Source organism: Paramormyrops kingsleyae, chromosome 9 (genome assembly GCF_048594095.1).
Source record: "Paramormyrops kingsleyae isolate MSU_618 chromosome 9, PKINGS_0.4, whole genome shotgun sequence".
In the NCBI taxonomy this organism is placed as follows: Eukaryota; Metazoa; Chordata; class Actinopteri; order Osteoglossiformes; family Mormyridae; genus Paramormyrops; species Paramormyrops kingsleyae.
Window position 1 is genome coordinate 5,983,666 of NC_132805.1, and position 19,689 is coordinate 6,003,354.

At 43.0% G+C, this 19,689-nt stretch overlaps 2 protein-coding genes across 2 annotated transcripts; both read right to left on the reverse strand.

The window, feature by feature from the left end:
• Nucleotides 1-3,906: 3,906 nt before the first annotated feature.
• On the reverse strand, nt 3,907-10,146 carry pex11b (peroxisomal biogenesis factor 11 beta). Its single transcript, XM_023801373.2, has 4 exons — nt 9,482-10,146; nt 7,260-7,375; nt 5,339-5,540; nt 3,907-5,240 (listed from the first exon to the last, which is right to left on the reverse strand). Exons 1-4 carry the CDS (start codon nt 9,535-9,537, stop codon nt 4,826-4,828), a joined length of 789 nt encoding a protein of 262 aa, XP_023657141.1. The 5' UTR covers nt 9,538-10,146; the 3' UTR covers nt 3,907-4,825.
• Nucleotides 10,147-10,377: 231 nt separating this feature from the next.
• rit1 (Ras-like without CAAX 1) lies at nt 10,378-16,067 on the reverse strand. The gene is made up of 6 exons (XM_023801374.2): nt 15,876-16,067; nt 13,280-13,387; nt 12,562-12,618; nt 12,379-12,452; nt 11,910-12,101; nt 10,378-11,409 (listed from the first exon to the last, which is right to left on the reverse strand). Exons 2-6 carry the CDS (start codon nt 13,371-13,373, stop codon nt 11,185-11,187), a joined length of 642 nt encoding a protein of 213 aa, XP_023657142.1. The 5' UTR covers nt 13,374-13,387; nt 15,876-16,067; the 3' UTR covers nt 10,378-11,184.
• Nucleotides 16,068-19,689: the final 3,622 nt, after the last annotated feature.

A 19,689-nucleotide genomic window follows, 5' to 3' on the forward strand; every position in this document is an offset into this window, starting at 1 on the left:
ACAAAGATAAAATTGTGAAAAGATTTAGATGTAAAAGTTAGGATAATTCCATGCAAGGACGTATATTTAGTTGTGGGTGGTATGGACGAGTCCCCACCAATACAGTAGGGGCACCACGTGTGTTTAGCGGGTTGGAGGGATTTAGTCTGTGTGCAGGTGTGTGACTGTACCGGTGTGTGATTGTGCTGGTGTGTGACTGTGCAGGTGTGTGACTGTGCCAGTGTGTGACTGTGCCGGTGTGTGGCTGTGCCGGTGTGTGGCTGTGCAAGTGTGTGATTGTGCTGGTGTGTGACTGTGCCAGTGTGTGGCTGTGCAGGTTTGTGACTGTGCCGGTGTTGTGACTGTGCAGGTGTGTGACTGTGCCAGTGTGTGACTGTGCCGGTGTGTGGCTCTGCAGGTGTGTGACTGTGCAGCTGTGTGGCTGTGCAGGTGTGTGATATACCATACAGGGTGTACCTCAGCCTTATGGCCACTGATCAACATCAGTAGCTTGAGGCTCCCCCACCGCTGTGACCCTGACCTGTGACCCTTTTTCTGTATGCTTTTTGCACCTAGTTCTTACCTTATTCACTATGTGTCAGAGCATGACCATATCTAAGTTATGGTTAACACCCACAGATCTCTACTTTAAGCAATCCCCAAACGAGCTTGATGGGCCGAATGGCCTCCTCTTCTTTGTAAATTTCTTATGTTCTTCTGTTCTTATGTTTTTATGTCTCTTACTCACATTTAGTCACCACATTCATATTATGCAGAGAAGATTTTCTTTTATCATTAACAACAGGCTGTTGTTACACAGCAGTAAAAGCTGCCATAGGAGCAGAGCTGAAAAAGAGCAGCAGCGCCCTCTAGGCCTCATATGAGGGAAGTGGCATCTACTGATCAACTGGACTCGGCTGTGTATTAATATAGCGGGTCTCAAGCTGTGGGCTGACCTTTGGGGAAGTCGGCAAATAATTGGGAAGGCTTGCAAGACGATTTTCTGAATATATTCAAAAAAAAAGTTTGCTTTGTCGGCAACTCCCCCCTCTTAGTGGAGATCTAAATAGTTGCAAACTTTTGGCTAATCTAAATAATAATAACAACAGACACTTTACTGATCCTGCGGGGAAATTCCCTTTACGCATCCCCCAACTTGCTCTCTGTAGGTGAGAGCAAGCTGGCTGTGAAGGGCAGCCACCCATAGCAGCACCCAGGGAGCTGGGGGTTAAGGACCTTGCTCACAGACGTGCCAAGGCCAGGCTTGAACCAACAACCTTCTGAGTACATGCACAGATGCTTAGTCCACTGAGCCAAATGCTGCTGCAACAACAACAACAACAACAAACAACAACAAACAACAACAACAACAACAACAACAACAACAAACAACAACAACATGCTGCCTGGGATGGGTTGAGGCTGTACACTGGTCTAGAAGAATAAGCAGGTCATGGAGTGGCGGGTCACCCCCTCCTCTGCAGATCACTGCAGGATCAAGAACCTCTTAAGTACAGTATCTCTGTCCCAGTGAGGAACTGTAACGTGACTGGTCTGCAGATATCAACCTCCATTGACCTTCAGCTGACGACACGCACCCATTAAGCAGCAGCCAATCACTGACAGAGTCACCGGCACACAGCCACTGACCCACAGCCGTAACGTGCATTTCATCTGACTGTGACCAATCGCTTTGCCACACTGATCTCTTCCATTGAGGAGAAGGGTGGGAGGGGCCCTGGGGCCCTTAGGGACTCAGTCTGGACATCCAGCCTCTGCAGGAGGAATATGGAGCTGCAGGCAGCAGCATGAGACACTCTGCATTGCCAATCACATCCAATGCACCAACCTCACCACTCTGACGTGAGCCTCATCTGACATGAGACCAGTTTAAGTTGTACAAAAATATGTTTTAAAAAAACTGAAGATACATATGTTATTTTTGGAAATTACCCAGAATTCTGGGGCCCTGTGGATTACTGGCTTTTGAAATAAAAACAAATTTAAAAGTTTTTTCTTCCTTTCAAACAAGTCACTGTATCTTTCACTGCAAAAATAATCTGGTTGGGTTATAAATCAGTGAAGCCAATGAACATCAATGAGAACTTTAGCCTGGGTTTCTGATTTTTCATTACACCCCAACATCACTTTATTGTTCATGAGCATCATAATTCTTATTCCCTAAGAGTATACAGAAAAAATAATGAATAGTAATCAAAGTGACATTTAAGATAATGGAATGAGAGTATAGGCACTGTTCTGTGCAGAAGAGGAGAGATAATGGTGAAATCAGAACTCATGTATTTCAATGTTGCTACATGACTACCATCCTTTGTAAAAACACAGATGTGTCCCCCCCCCATTTCTCACTATGATGAGACTAAATTTTTCCTTATGTAACATAGGTTAGGAATATAGATAAATGTCTTTATGTATATATGTTTTCTCACTACCCAAGTAGACAGTTTGTCATTTCTTTGTCTTACAATTCATTTTAGTAAATTAGTTTTCTTACATAATTACTATTTTAAGTGTGGTGTGTCATTCCCGTGCACTTGCTCTCTCTGGCTCCGTAGTGGAATCTTAAATGTTCTGATTGACCCAATACAACATTATTATTATCTTCTATTGACCCAACGCAAGCAAGGATTACAATTAGACTATCGGTATGATCACACACAAGGCCTTGGTCATGGGCATTGATATGGAAAACTATCTTCAGATGTGCAATACGGTTAAATGGAACTGACATGTAAACTGGCAATCAGCAGCCTCGATTCAAACTGAAAAGTTTGACTGTGATTATATCATATTTGGGTTATTTAAAAAATTTTATATAAGAATTTTTTCAAACCATAATATGTATATCATGTTATTGCTTTCAAAACCGCGGCATAGAAATAATATTAGTGTCAAATTTATAAAGCATATTCACTTCTGGGCAGAAAAATGGGCCAAACCCAAAATTGCAATAAGTTTTTAATAGTCGTAAGAACAAATTGTTGGTCAAATACTAAAAAAAAACCTAAAAAAAAATGCACTTCTGCAAGCTGGGGCACCATTTGCTCATCTGTTCTTGTTGCTGCTGTGAACTGAAAAGCTGGAATATAATAAATATAATATGCTTTCATGGGACCTAATGGCAGGGTCGTTGCCCGTTTGACCTTGTCCTGTGTCTTATCCCCTTTTGGCCAGCAGGTGTCACTGGTCACCCTGCTTCCCCCCTCTGTCTTGTAGCCCATCTGCCCCTAGTATGTTTCCTTGCTTCCTGGGCTGCTGTATAGCTTAATGGGTTGAGCATGTATGGAAGTTTTTATTGGACTTTATTATTTGTAAACCACAGACAAGAATCCACAAATATGTCCCATAATCCACAAATATCTCACTATCTACAAATATGTATTTTTGAAATGTGTTCTGCAAAATCATATCCACAAAAATATGGAGCTACTTGTACACAGAAACATGTCTTGCACATTTGCACAGGGAAACCAGATGTGTCACTAGGGCTATTTTAGCTTTGCAGTTTGTCACGTGACTTTATACAGCATACATGTAGTATGTACCCTGTGGTATGTAGCAAGTCTATCTGTGCTTCCACTTCCCGTAAATGTTCTTTAGCCCTTCAGAATAAATGTACACTAGTTTAATAGTGTGTTCTTGTTCAATTACATTAAAAACAGAGCACCCTAGTAAATACTAAGCCCCCAATTTCATAAACTTTTTGACTGAATTGAAAGAGCCCATTCACTTCACTTATGAGAGCCGCTTCCAGAGGCGTATATATAACAAATGAAGTACATACTTTTTTTTTCTACAATTAAAGTACATAATCATCCAAAATGGCTGTAGGACCGATGGGAGTTTGTGGGGGAGGAAGGACGCCGGGGAAATGTCCGGCCACATCACCATTTAGTGAAGTCAGAAAATTATCCATCCCTTTATTAACAGAGGGTGTATAAAAGCATTTAAACGAGCATTAATTCAAACGGACATTGCAAGGCAAATACAATTTTTAACAAAATATATTAAAAAAAAATATTTATTTTGAGGCTGTTAGCCTGGTTACTTGGTTGCAAATATGTACAATACACACTGGGTGTAAAATTTATTTTGTTGTTGTTGGTACGGGGGAAGGAAATTTAATCTAACCGAATTACTATCTGTAATGGATCAGTTTTATAATTGCATATAAGTTTCAAACATTAAATTGCCAAAACATTTTTCACACAAAATACCGTAGAATAAGGCCTGACTATACTAATACTGTTAAAGATTAAACAGCAACTAGTATTAACAGCGTAGGATATGCCATTACTTATGATGATTACTGGGTTTCTTATCTTTCTGATCATCCAGGCGATGAATTCCGGTTCCTCTGAAATTCTCATCCCACACCCCCCCCCCCCAAAAAAAAAAACACACTGAATGGTGTTTAATGGGGTAACAAAGGAACTACAGACAGACACATCCTGTATCAAGACCACACATCAGTCCACGCCGGCCTTCATCCATTAAATTCAGATCATTTTATATGGGCCTCATGTCTTGTGTGACAACAGTCAGCAAAGTATCATTTCCTGGTCAATTCAGGGTCCTAGTGTGACAGTTATCAGACACATCATGTGACCTCTGGCCCACATGACCGTTAGCACGACATCATCAAAACAGCAACCAAAAAAAACAAACAAACAGGATGTTGCGTCACATTTTATGAAGACGAACCGCACAGCACCGTCTCTCCGCCGACTGCATGCTGCGACTCGTCTTAAAACCATTTCACCTGAGAAAGTCCAACCTCTGATTAATAAAAAAAAAAAAAACAGTAGCAGCCGAGGGCAGAGAGTTACGGCTTCAGCTTGAGCCAGGGGTAGACCATGGTGAGTATGGACAGAACGGAGGAGGCCAGGCCGCAGGCACCCACGAAGCCGGGACCCGTCCGGTACAGGCCCAGACGATCCAGGGGGATGAAAATGTCGAGAAGGTTCTTAAGCAGGTCCAGCGCGAGGGGCGGGTTCCCGCGCAGCACGGCGGCCAGCAGGAGGAGCCGTCTGCGCAGGTGCGTGGGGAGGGGGGCCAGCAGGCAGGGGGGCTCTGAGGCAGCGCCCACCAGAGCCTCCCCGTTCTCCTGTGCCGGGGAACACAGGCCTCTGGAGGGGGTCTTCCAGGACGCCCCCGTGCCACGGGATTCCCGCTCCATCAGCAGGCTGATCTCATAGGCGTCCCGGGTCAGACTGAGGATCAGGGCGAAGAGGTAATACCTGTGGGGAGAGGGGGAGGGGGAAGCCATGTTGGTGGGCGGGGCTAAAGCAGTGAGGCGTGCTGGACGCTGCCGGGAAGAGCCGCCGCCGCCCCCCACCTGAAAGACCTCTGGCCCCACTTGTCCTGGTCCAGCCCGCTCAGCAGCCCCGTCCGGCCGGCCCACAGCACGTTGTCGCAGGCGAAGTACATGGCGCGGTTCAGGTGGGCCACGGTGATGCAGAAGCGCAGCACGCTGTCGGAGAGGTGGACCGCCCGCTTCGCTGCCTCCAGGGCATCGGCCGAGTTCCCCAGCCGCAGCACTGGGGGAGGGGGGGTATGGGTGTCAGACTGGGGGGAGAGGCTGCAAGACCTGGAAACCCTAACCGAACCCTCACCCTCACTGCGCATGACATGAGGACTATTTAAATATTAAAATATGTTACATTTGATTATATTGTCATGCTGCTGAGTACAGGTAGAGAGGTAATAGAAAATACCTTCCGAAAGGTGGATTTAGTAGTTTGATATGATTGTATACAAAGGAAAAAAAATTCTTTTGGAATGGCGTTTTGTCATTAATGCATGGGCTTTCCTGGGCCGCAGTGCAGGGGCCCCATCCTGCCCTCACCCCCAGTCACAGGGGGGCTTCTGACAACTGAAACAGCCCAGGGGCATCTGACCATGTTAACGTGCCTATACATATTAAATATATTAAATACACATCTCACACCTATCACATAACATCCATAAAATTGCTTTCTTTTAGGGAGACTTTGGAAACTAAAACCAGAAAATGCAGGCTATTCTTTTTATCCATGTATACATCCATCTCCAAACTGCTGCCAGTCACCGTCGCCATGGCGGCATGCCCAGCAGCTCAGAGCAGAGGCTAGAGGCTCGAAATCCTTCTGGGGGGGGGGTGCCAAGTGTCCCTGAGCCAGCTGGCAAATAACAATCTACCGTTTTAACAAACGGAATATTATGGGAACAAAAAAAGCAATTTTGCAACCACGGGTGGTTCCATATTACAGCTGTATAGGTTATCATGTTTACATTGACTGCTACTTATAGTAGTTTCAGTATTCACACATCCATCCATCCATCTGCTTACCAAGTACAAGGATACACAAAAGGCTCAGAGTCTATCCCACCCTGTCAAACTCATTTTAAATTATTTTATACATTACATCAAATGTGTTAGTATAATAACTAATTCAATAACGATAATAATATTCATCGATACTTTATTGATCCCCGTGGGGGAATTCTCTTTACGTCTCCCACCGCATGTTCTCTGTAGCTGAGAGCAAGCTGGCTGAGAGGTGCAGCCACGCATAGCAGCACCCGGGGTGGGGGTTAAGGGCCTTGCTCAAGAGCCTGCAGACGTGCCGAGCTTGGGCTTGATCTGGCAACCTTTGGATCACAGCTAAGCCCACTGAGCCACATGCAAATTAAATTTTTTATTATTAAGTCCTAGTGTACAGTGGTGAGGAGGTGTGGGCTGGTGCTCTTTACTGCACAGATAATTAACTTAATTTAAAAAAAACTTGATAGGATTAATTAATATGCAGTTTCAAAACTGCAAGCAGGAAGTGTCACATGTCTGATTATGAATGTTTATTGAAATCAAGCCAGCAGGGAAAGCGATACTCTAGAGATGAAGGCACTCATCTCACAGAACTGCAGATAACGCGTGCGAGACAAATACCCCATTGTGTCAAGTCACCCCCACCCCCCACAATGCTTTTAAAGAGCCAGGAGGCAAACAGGAAGTACCCATCACTGGAATGTGGAAAAGGGGGCACACACTGCATATGTACACACGCAGCCATCGATGAGAGCTGTGGCCTGCACTACGAAGCGGGGTTACTGGCTTATCGAGGTAACTTGTCGGATTTAAGGTACCACAGTTTAAATGGACTTCATATTCGTTCACTTGCCCAGACTACCTTAAATCCGACAAGCCAGTAACCCCGCTTCGTAGTACAGGCCACTGGTCTGTGGCACTGTGATCCCAGCGGCACGGACACCATACTCACGCTTCCTCGCCAGGCTCAGGTGGCTCTCCAGCAGCTTCACCTTGGACAGCAGATCCCTGTTGGCCCCTCCCTTGAGGAGGGTGTAACCGAGCAACGTGCAGGCATACTGTGCCGCCCTGGCACAGGGGAAAGAATGTCAATTAAACCCATATCCAGAGTCATAAATTTGGCATCAGCTTCAGGCACGCCACCTATAAGTATTAAATATTAACTGAATTTCATAGCGCAGTTCACAGATATATATTGTAAATATAAATCCATAATCCTGAAACAGATTTGGGAAATTATTGGTCAAATAATTTTATCTGCTTTAAAAACTGCAGAAGGCTCCCTGATAAATTTTGCAATGCGGTTAAATTAGATTCCAGCTCCTCCAGCAAGACTGTGACAATTTGGAGTAACTCTCAATTTAGTGCTTTTTTTCTACAACAGGGATGTGTGTTTTAAACCTTATCTACCCCAATTTATCTACAGTATGACAGTATTCTGACACTCATTTTGAATATTTTACATGGCCCACCCAAAGCTACAGCTCACAGAATCCCAGTTTGTCCTACCCATTATGTTTTAATCCCTCGTCTTTGGAAACAACGTGTAAAAATCCAATTTCACCATGCCGTCCAATTGGTAAAACCAAGGCAGTGGTTAAAGAACTCTTAAGGGCAGCAGAATATAGCGAAAATTACAGGAATAAACTACATAGTAGCCTACATCATACTGCCTGATCCACGGCAAACAGTGCACCATAGAGACGCTGGGTGACACCACGTTACACAGGCAACCAAGAGACCAACACACGCAGGGTTTTACGTCGCACAGTTCCTAGCCTCAAGGGTTAGTTCTCTACTTCAGGCCATCAACTACTATTTAATTTTAAGGAAGTAAGGATATTTCATTTGTGAACAAAGATCATTCATTAAAAACATCCCTTGTTCATAAGTGAGGTTTTTTGAGTCATTGTTGGAAACCAGGCAGCCAAAGGGCTTCCTCTGTGCATAGCATTTTGTAAATGGATGACAGTATTCTGCAGAGAGAACATTTTCATTCTCATTCATAATGAATTTAGGCCTATTTTTACTTATTTGGCTAATTTTAACCTTTGAAAAAATGACATATTCAAGGTGTGATATAAAGCATTTGTGCAGAAGTTATTTTTGCCGTTTTAATGACAATGTGGAAAAGCTTCTCTGGAAACATACTGCACCGAATGGCACACTAGGAACGATGAGGCCATCTATTTGTCACAGCTGCTGTTAACCTCCTCATCATAAAGTTTCTTGCTGAAATCCATTTGTCGTGGGTCCCCCTGTATCTTACGACCTATTCTGGCCTGAATCCTCTCTGGTTGATCGCCGTAGCGTGCCCCGGCAGACGATCTGAAGCCTGGGCTCTGATTACGCAGAGCTGCAGTCCGGATAAAAGGTCAGCACCTTGTGCAGCTGCCAGCTGATGCATGGGCTTGTTCCACAGGGAATTATCTTCCCCGAAGTAGTAAGGTTAGGCTATGCTACTATGTCCCTACAGGGCAGGTGTGCGTTTAAGTATAATTTATATATAATGTAGTAGCCGAGAATTATATGCCGCTGTTTATGTACTGCAGTAATGTGTGGTGAAAGCGTGCATTGTTAGGACATTTTCCTTCGCAAAGTACTGCTTACGTAGTTACATTAACTTTTTGTTTTCCACATGATACGCAAATGAGCTCAACGTTTATGCTAAAGGTTAATTTAATTCCCCGGCTGCATCCCCACAATCCGAGGTGAATCCCAGCCCGTCCCCGTCACAAGTCCTTTTAATAGTGAAGGTCCGCTGGTTTTTACCGGACAGCATTTAACGCATCTAATGTTTTAAATTTACACTTCCAAGATAGTAGTAATGATACGTTGCCAATATTGTCGTCTTAAGCAAAGTACCGAAGCGTGGTGTGAAGAACAAAAAAACAAGACGTGGTTTTATTAGCTCGCTAACGTACACGATTTGATTGTACTATCAATCTAATGACTAATTCTCATAACGATTTTCCCAAATTAACGACCATGCTTTGATTTGGAGAAAGGATAACCAGTAGCTAAGTCCGAAGCTAATACAAAACAAAAGGAATTACGCAGCTAACTAGTTAACTATCCCTAGTCTACGCAGCACAGTAACCAGTCGTGTTAGCTATTTAACCAGACAGACGGATAATAAATGCAAGAGAAAACTGTTCCGCATTTTGCTTATACCTGAAAAGCCGATCTTTGGCTTGGCTCTGCGCACTGAACCGAACCCACGAATCCATAAGGAGCGAAAGCGTGGGCACTTCCACCTGAAATCCTGTCTGCGTTGATATGAGCGCCGATAACGCACAACAGTCCCACGGTCGGGTTCAGCAGAGTCGGTTAATGCCTCTAGCTACAGTTTAGTTACGAATTTAGAGACATTTCTAATCCAGTTTACAGTTTGGCATTAACCGTCTAATTTTCAGGTCGACTGGTGCAACTTCCTAAGTATGGCGTCCGATAAGAGACAAACATAGCGAAACGCTTCGGGCGAGGCGTCAGACAAACATGCTTCCTGTATCAATACCAATAATAAGTCAACCATTTATGTAAACTATTCTCGAACTCTTTTGTCCAGTTTTGTAATTCAAGTTTCTTAAACAATATCGCAACAACCTAGTAAAATAGAATTTTTCAATAATATAATTCCACATATTTTCATCTGAAAATCATTATAGCAGCAATTCAGAAACTATAGCAATATACTAACACCGGGCACGAACAATTAAAATAAAAACACCAACGTTGGAATTACGCTTCTTTTTACTTTCGGTAATGTGGTTTGGTGAGTCTCTAAATGGTAAAATATAAATGACTGTTGATTGTACGCGTCCTGTGATGGACTGGCTTCCCACGCACTGTGTACCCCAGCCTCCGCTCCAGCGCATCCCTGAGAAATTTGTCGACGTTTTTTAAAAAACAAGTATTAAAAAGGATCCAGAGGCACTCCATTAGAGGGCGCTACTACACGACTTTCATGAGGAAACCAGTCTTTTAGTGAATACCACAAAATTCGGTGTATTTATTTCATTAACATTTTATTGTTTCCCTTATGATAATAATTAAACACATCACGCACGTTGAAAAATTCAACCCTTTTATTTTAGCGCATTAAAAGAAAATAAATTAGGGAAATACCATGATAAGTACAACAGTAAAAAGATGACTAAAGAACCACAGACAAAAAAATCAAGACAGTGAACTAAAAAAGGCGCATGTGTAAAAAAAAAAAAAAGACACAGGCATACAGTGTTTCCAGAGCACCTTCACAGTTCCAGTGGAGAACACAATGCCAGCCTAGCACGTGCCGCCTTACTGCCGTACTGCACTACAGCCTGCCAAGGACAGTTTCAACTCGTGACAAACAGCCGCAACTTAAAATGACAGCAGGCTTAAGCGCGGCACAGCAGGAAAATACGCCACCGCGGCTGAAGCGGGCGCTGTACTCACACCCATCTACGCACTACTGCTGAAAACTACGAGGGAACATTAGCTCAAATGCTTTCTATCTGCCTTTGTCATACGATTTACCAGAGGTGGATAATGTTACAAAACAACAATTATTTTGTATGCCCCTTAGCCCTAACCCTTCCTATATCTCCCTCAACACCTCCTAATTAAAGACCATGGTTTTTTCTCTCTTTCTCTCTATCTCTCATATAATTTACTCAAATCCTCCTTCAATGTAATTTCTGATTCCTCCACCCTCCATATTCCTCTTATCTTCTTCTTCATATACACCTTTATGTGTTTTTGTGCACTTCAACGTCCCGAATTTCCTCTTTTTGACCTCCCTTCCAGAACATCTTTCCTAATTTCCCTAACCCTTCCAGTCACGGGTGTGGTGTTGTATTGCGTCCCTGACCTCTGACCCCACGCGGCTGCTCTTAGTGCTCAGAGTGCTGTTTCCTCCGAAAAGGGGACCTCAGACGCATCCAGAACGAGTGGCGACGGTGGCTCTTTTTCTCGCCCCCCCTCGCGGCCTCAGCCAGACGGATCTGTCGCACCAGGGCAGCGAACACCTCGTCGATGTAGTAGCGGAAAGCCGCAGAGGTCTCAAAAAAGGGACACTGGAACTCCCGTGCCAACCCACGTCCCTCTTCCACTGACACCTGGTGGACGGGAGGACTCAATGTTTATACTGATGAACTTGTCACGCTGTTAACGAGTCACTGAGTATTTACAACCACTTAACATACATAATGAATGACCGTGACAATGTAGATGCACAAATACAGAGACTCAGAGACACTGCTGCTCAAAGAAAAATAAAAACCATGCAAATATAACATACATTCTACTTGAGTTCACTATATTAGTGTTTCCCAACCCGGTCCATGTGGACCCCCTACCAGTCCATGTTTTTGTTCCTACCGGGAGCCGGAATAGTGGAAAAACGTGGACTGTCTGTGGTTCCCGAGAACCAGGATGGGAAACACTGCACTATATCATATATACACACACAAGAGGCTATTCCAAATATCCAAACATATAAACAGAGCACATATTTTATGTACTTAATTGTCTCTATAAATGAAAACTTGTCTATATGTCACGCAGCATATTCTGCGAGTGAATTCCTGCTCGATGAGTGTTGCGCCCTGCTCCTCACCTGCCGCAGGTGTGTCAGGTCAGACTTGTTTCCCACCAGGACCACCGGTGTGTCCACAGTGCGACGCACGCGGTAGATCAGCTGTTTGAACTGCCGAGCCTCCTGGAAGCTGCGCCGGTCCGTGATGGAGTAGGAAATTATGAAGCCCTCACCTGCCCGCATGTACTGGTCCCTCATGGCGGTGAACTCCGCCTGCAGAGGGCAGGGGAGATGAGCCCATTGGAGCACACCGGCACTGACGCCAACTGAAAGCTGATTGGCTCCTGGAGTGCCCCTCCCCCATTACTCACCAATTCAAAACATATCATTGGCTAATGATAAGGCTGGCCCATCTGTATGGGTTATGGTCCCTCTTATGCACTCCCCAACCTCTTAAATAAATCCAAAAACCTCCCCAGGGGAGCAGATGTAGCATGAGATGGAGCTGCTGTTTACAGCCAGGGTAAGTCGCAGTACCCTGTGGACTCACCTGCCCTGCAGTGTCGAGAATATCCAAGTTGGCTGGCTCGTCATCAATGCGGATTTGGGTCTTGTAGGCATCCTCTACGAACGTACAGATTATGAGCAACAGCACCCACAGAAAGAGAGCCGTTCAGAGAATATCTGCCTGAACCCTGACACACACTGGCCGGTCAGGCACCCCCCACCGTACCTATAGTAGGATCATGGTCCTCGGGGAACCTGTGACTGATGAACTGCATGATGATGGCTGAGGGGACAAGGACAGAGATGGTATCACTATTCTGGCTATAACACAGGGATGAGTCGGGTACCAGAACGACCCAAATTGGGGATGAAGGCTGCATGGGCAGAGGCTGAGCACACTGACCAAAATACCCCGACGATCGAAGGAGGACATTTTCACAGCACGCTAGGGGTAACCACACCAACGAACCCCCTGCCCTCCACTTCCTTATTAAACATATTCCCTTCATCCTTTCCTAAACTGACTTACCAGCATCTTTCTTTATGCCAAGAACAATCACAGAGATACATTACCACTGGAGATCTCCAAAATGTACAGGGAAGATTAAAATTAATAATGCAATAACACTAATACTCATGTTGCCTTTGCAGTTTGCCTTGGGCATATTTACTATTCCGTTACCTGTGCCAGGTAATCCCTGCCTGTTTCCATAGCGACAGCCGGTCACAAAGAAAGGCTGTTGCTAGGTACCGGTGCGGCCTCCCAGCAACCGTTTTTAAAAATATTCCCGGCTATTAAGTATTATTGACCTGCCATCTGTTGCAAATGCTGCAAAGAGCGAGCTTCGTCACGCTGGTTTGCTGATCATGGGACATCAGAGAGAGATAGAGAGAGAGACAGAGAGAGAGAGAGAAACTGTGAGATTAAAAACGAAAGGGCTCACCACTCTTTCCTACTCCTCCCTCTCCCAGCACCACCAGCTTGTACTCACGGGACAGGCCCCCAGTGGCCCCTCCCGTCCCCCGCGACGACTCCATCCACGCACCAAGGCCTGGAAGTAAGAGAGGACTGCATTATTAAACGGCAAGCATTTTCACAAGTGCACACGATGTGTTGTACAAGTAATGCTCTCTGCTGCACTGCACAGAAGTGGCCAGGAAACCAGACACTATAGTCTATTAATAATCATTTACAAAAAGGTCACAAAGGGGACAACAGAACTTAAGAAGCTACAATTGAAAACCTGGGTCATCTTGACTTAAAAACATTGCTATTTGTGTGGTCTCCACTGTTAAACATCAACATGGAATATATTACAGACAGACAAAAGGGTAAACATGACTGACACATCAAACAGGCAAACAAAAGCTCGCTAATGAACAGATTAGCCTGACAATGCATCTGTGAGATACTACTTAGTCTGAATCCATACGGTCAAATACATTATGCTGTTTAATGTAAATGGATCCTCTGCAGAAAAAAAAAAAACACCCGACAATCTATGGCTTTTGAAAGAACATTTGCTTTCCTTAAGGGGTAAACTTGAGGCTTAATGCGTCAGTTTCCCAGAAAGGTCAACGGCACACTGTGAACCGCTGAAGTCGGTCAAACTGTAGAGTTATGGGGGAAGTTCATGTGATCATGTCGAGAACAGAGACACAACAGCCACTAACCCCACAAGCACGTGCTGCAGACGGACACCACCCTCCGAGATGGTCGGAAATACTCCACTCACTGTCTCATGCCTTCATCACATGTTATGTTGCAAAATCTGCCCAGTGAGCCACCTCAGTAATCAGTCCTGCCATTTCCATACACAGACATTAATCAACTGCAGCCATGGAAGCTGTACTCATAGAAAATATGTGTCAAGGCTCAATTTAACTGTGTGTCAGCAATAGGAAAACCAGATCCTGATACTGACAAGACGTTTATGAGAAGACCATGAACCTTTGGATATTCATAAAGACACATTAATTATGGGCTTTAAAGATATTACATGTTGTCATAATATTCTACTCCTCATAATAAACCCTCCCCAAATTTCTCCTGGTGTCATCCAGACGTCGTGCACCAACACGCCAAAGAGTTTCGTTCGTGCAGACGAACAGTAAAACCACATGATGAACTTCTCGAAATGAACCAGCCTCAGTGTATAGACACTTACACGAGGATTTAGAATTTTTGTCTGACAGGAAAAATATATAACACACAGTTGTTGTTAGAAATGGTACGCTTACTTATATTATTGAATAAAACCAGCACAACTGTTCTGTTAAGATACAACAAATTTTTAAGATTATGTCAATCCAGTCAAAAAATGTCAAGGAAATCGAGTGGTCTCTGTACTGTTTTAATTTACATTTGAAAGTACATTTAGACATTTTTATTAAAGTTTGTCTTTGTGGAGTTATGTTAGGCCTAAAACTAATATTTTATGTGAAATATGGGGGGGTCTATATATATAGGTGCTTTTACTGTCTACATAATATGTTTGCTAATCAAATAAGCATTGGTGTTGTCCGTGCGTAATTTTACACTGTAACTGCGAGTGATTGTAAGTGATTATAGACCGCTTCCAACGTTAATTAGAAGGTAAAATTTACTGCATATGGGCGTGGGACAGAAAGCAGCTTTTCTTTACTGTAGAAATTTCGGTAAAAAAAAAAAATGAGTCATGACGGTCTGACAGCGCTTTATCCCTGAGCGTACGATTATTACTGTTCGTTAGCACAACTATAAATAAAACTACATATTTATAGCGATCATCTACGCAGACAATTGACAAAACTCAATAAAAAGGAAATTGTGCGTTCAGATATATATTTCTTACGATCAAACGATACACAGATCATGCATAAACGAGGTGAGATGTTGGCACTGAACAGAAACCTGGCAGAGTAATATTAATATGCATTACTGATACATAACATGAACAAAGTGATACCACGGTAAGTTTACAAGACTATTGTACAGCCTGATCGTTATTAACACGATCACAGGCAGCCTTAGCTAGCTAATGAGCGCACATATGGCAATACTGCGTTCGCTAACCCCACAAGTTCACACCAAGTTTGGAGGGACGGTGTGCAACTATAGATAAACCTGCTAAACAGCTAAATAAAAATATCAACAAGGCAATAAGCATACTCCTAACAGGGCGATCGGTGTGTGATTAAAGTTTGTAACAGAAAAGGCACTGAAACTCGCTAACATATGCAGTATGAGTTAATCGGCGAGACGGAAGTAAGCAGAGTTATGAAGGGCAAACAACTTTTACTAACCATAGCATAGTTAACGGGGGTAAACAGAGCAATTATAGCACAAACAGCACTAATTAACCAATGTGTCTACTGTGTACTGACACATCTGCAGGGCGGCCGATGCGACATTGTAACAATGTAGCCGCTTAGCATTTGGAGGCGCAAATGCTAACTTCTGCCTTCGCGATGGAGAGAAAATGCTTTACTTCGGTTAACGAGGCTGGGTGCTAAATTCGATGTTACAGCCGGATCTTAGGCACAGGCGTACTTACTCACCCGTGTCACTGATCACCCATAGCCCACTTTCCCTAAGCACTGCTCCCTCGGAGGTAGTGGTAAGATCGCGGAAAGTTGGAGGTCCTGCGGAGCGGATCGCCACTGTACGCTCCACATACAGTGTAAACACTGGCGGCCCGGCCCCCAGTAACCGGATCCGGACTAGCGGCTGGACCGGCGCGCTGAACGCCCGCCCCGCTGTCCTTTATAAATAGGCTCGTCCCATCAGATAGCCTCTCCGAGCGTCACTCCGCATTTCCCTGCATTGTGACTCCCTGCCAACAAGTAAATCGGTAAACTTGCTAAGGTCGCTAGACTTGGATAACAAAACACAATATGGTAATATGGCAATAAATATAATAAACATTCCTGATCACCATATATTACTATTTGCATTATGATAATTTGAGTTTTTTTTTTTTCAATTTCTGTGTTATTTTGCAGATGGACGCATCGTAATTATCCTATGGAATGGCGTGACATCAGCCCTAGGGGAAAAGATATATAGGCCTAAAAGTCTTAGGTATAAAAATTAAATAATCTTCATGTTTGTGTAAGACGATGATGTTATGTCTGTCAAAGTGTGACAGCTGAGCGATTTTAAAACCTATCCTATAATAACCACAGTATTTGCAGCAACCGTCCAATACACCTATGTAATTTTTGACTCGACCAATAGCACACAATAGCATAAACAATACCCCATTGAGTTATTTAGCAGATCAAGTTAATTAATTGTTTGAGCCGGTGGAGAAATGTAACTACTACGTAAAATGGCTGAGGTCCCTCTAAACAGAGGTGTAGTTTTATTTAGCTATCCAACAGGATATCACAAACTTTTTGGAAAACAGACGAAATTCTTATTTTTTTATGTTATCATTTTTGTTGTTAATTAGTGTTACTGTCAATTTGCATATATTATAATGTTAAATTGTGCTTTTTTCTGAGCAAACATGCGATTACTCCCAGGATGTATAGCATCAAACATATTCTTTGACTGCCCAAAAATTTTGCAAGCTGTGTGTGTGTGTGTGTGTGTGTGTATATATATATATATATATATATATATATATATATATATGGACGCATCGTAATTAAAAAATAAGTCAAGCCCCAGGTACACTTGACTTGGCACCTGATCATTTCAGTAGCTAGAAACTGATATATATATAATCTCAGTAAGTACACTCCTTATACATATACAATTGATTCTTGTAGGCCCTAGTGTAAAAGTGTTTGATGTAAGGTAAATTATAATTACAGTAGTCTTGAAACAAACATTTGGAATGACTGTGTTCATTCATAATGAATATTACTTAAACATTTTTTTTAAATTGTGCTGCTATAAGCGGAGAATGACTGTCAAACTACAGAAAAAACAGAGAATGCGGAAAATGCAGGACAGGAGTGTCAGACTTTATTTGCACGCTCAATATGCGTTAACAAATTCAACATACAAGTCAGTGTAATATATTATGTGGCATACAGTTTAAACATAGTTTGTTACTTGGTTACTCTTTGTTTGTCCACATAAACGCTATTTAACTTGAATTATCATTGAGACCAGTTCAGCGTTTGTTGCAACTATTAATACAGCTAATTTACATTTTATTGTGATCTATTTCGTGATCTATAGACAACTATAGTGTGATGAGAGAAATCTAGAGTAGGGGAGTGAAATGGGATAGAGGGCAGATATAGAGACTGATGTCAAATAAATAAAAGCAGGTGAAAAAATATGTAAGAGTACAAGAAGGAACAAAAATGATATTTTTTTATCATTTGTTTTCTACAGCGCAAGGATCCGTATTAGGGAATGGCTGTTATCTCAAGCTGTAGGCTGTATAAGTACACAGACACGCCTTTATTCAATTTTAAGAGGACATATTTTCAAACAGGAGCAGCCTTGTGCTGTTATTGAGTATAAAACCTGCACAAATAGGTATCAGGGATATGCCTTAAACAGACAAAACATTGATTAGCATAGAAACCCTTCAGTGCCCTAAGTACTTCTTAGTATGACCATATGACCATGTTTTTTAGGAGCATGGATAGTGTCGGCTAGGAGAAGCTCTGCAGGCATTAGAAATTCAAACTAGCGGTGGGTGTAACTCCCCGCGCACTCGGCCCGGCTGAGTGGCGGCTTGTGAAGAGAGCCCTAAAGCTGGCGATTCAGGCGGGGATTAGAAAGTGGAACGGGGGGGGGGGATGAAAAAGAAGAAGCGGAGGAATGGCGAAGGAAAAGCAGCAGCTTGCGACGTCCGTGGAGCCGTGGTGGGCGTCCACCTGCGCCGTGTCCATCTGCCGCTACGCTGGGCCAAGGAGCCACTTTCTCCTTGAAATCTCTCTGCAATCCCACCATGTCCCAGTACAAACACTGCTGCTCCCAATCAGAGTGTGTACATAAACCTTCAACTGTTGCGTGCTGTCCCTCGCCCCCCAAACCCCCCCTCCCCCCACCGTCCACCACCTAGTTAATGTAATAAAAACAGTATTTCTTTTGTTCTCACAAAGCACTTAACTGTCCAGTGGGATTCTGGTCTCCTGTCAGGCATCCCTAAAGGCTGTCACTGATAATTTCTTCAATGTCTGAAAAATTAAGTGTCTCTGGTGAGATTTTCACGTCGCACCAAACCAATTTACAGCTGAATGCACACGTCTGTCAATTAAGTTCATTTCGCAATGAAACTCATGGAGCCCTGTTAGCGATTGTGCTGTAAGGGTCTGTTTGAAAACGGTGCCAAATCGGAATAATGGCGCGAACATGAATAAGGCGGCGTCTAGGTACAACAGATATGACAGCCGTGGGAACAGACAGCATGTCAAAGAGACCAGAGCTGTTGTACAAAATCTGAAGTCCAAACTGCCGGCATATTGTTTTTCTGCAAGCATCACTTCAGACATCAACTCCCCCTGGCAGAACATTCCGTCACGTTAGTTACTGGTGAACGTGTAACACCATATAGGATGGATTAACTAATTCCAGGAGTCAGGGCAAGTTAGCATCTTAACAACCAAAGAAGACGCGCTGTTCTTAATAAGGACACGGAAGTATTGTGGTTTTCTCTACAAAGAATATAAATTCACATACTGCAAAAATATAGCCAATGAGCCATGAAATATTTCATGGTTACAATTTTTTTTTTTTAAGATTTCCTCTAAGGTTATGTAGGGAGGTTTTGACATTCTAAACAACACAAAGGTACAAAACAAAACTAAACTAAAAAAAAAAAACTTGTATGAAAATGCTACAAGAAAACAAAATCAGTGTTGTTTTCCATATTACCAAATTGTTGTAGATACTTGATATACACCTTCATTAGAAAAAAAGAAAAGTAAAATCTCAGCATCGTATATTACAATATATATATATACCCTGCCCCTCTTTTCTTAAGAGCAGTAAAATAGACAAAACACTCTCAGCCAGAAAAACACAGAGGACGAACACATTTAAAAACATACCCTATACACTCTTACTGAAGAAAAGAGCAACACAAGTTTACCTTTCCACATCTCCAGATGAATTCTTAGAGATATTATGAATATTCCAAAGGCAACACACTCTCTAGCAAGTAACTAGTGTCTTTTGGCGCCAAATGTCCTTCTCTGCAATAAATTCCATTGTCCCGAACAAATCCTCAAATTTCATACAAAGTACATTTCAAACAATTTACTGTAGTTCTAGTTAGTGTTCATACTGTACACAGTTTACAGGGGTGCTGTATTGCACCAGATTTTTTGAAGACTTTGACTGTGTGTGTGGGTGTGTGTGTGTGTGTGTGTGTGTATATATATATATATATATATATACACA

Coding starts and splice junctions, on each gene's coding strand:
- pex11b (XM_023801373.2), bottom strand. CDS start 9,537: ATGGATTCGTGGGTTCGGTTCAGTGCGCAGAGCCAAGCCAAAGATCGG. Junction 5,541..7,259: donor CCTGAGCCTGGCGAGGAAGC/GTGAGTATGGTG, acceptor CCCCTCCCCCAG/TGCTGCGGCTGGGGAACTCG. Junction 5,241..5,338: donor TGGGGCCAGAGGTCTTTCAG/GTGGGGGGCGGC, acceptor CTCTCCCCACAG/GTATTACCTCTTCGCCCTGA.
- rit1 (XM_023801374.2), bottom strand. CDS start 13,373: ATGGAGTCGTCGCGGGGGACGGGAGGGGCCACTGGGGGCCTGTCCCGT. Junction 12,619..13,279: donor GGGAGGAGTAGGAAAGAGTG/GTGAGCCCTTTC, acceptor TTGTCCCCTCAG/CCATCATCATGCAGTTCATC. Junction 11,410..11,909: donor ACCTGACACACCTGCGGCAG/GTGAGGAGCAGG, acceptor CCCGTCCACCAG/GTGTCAGTGGAAGAGGGACG.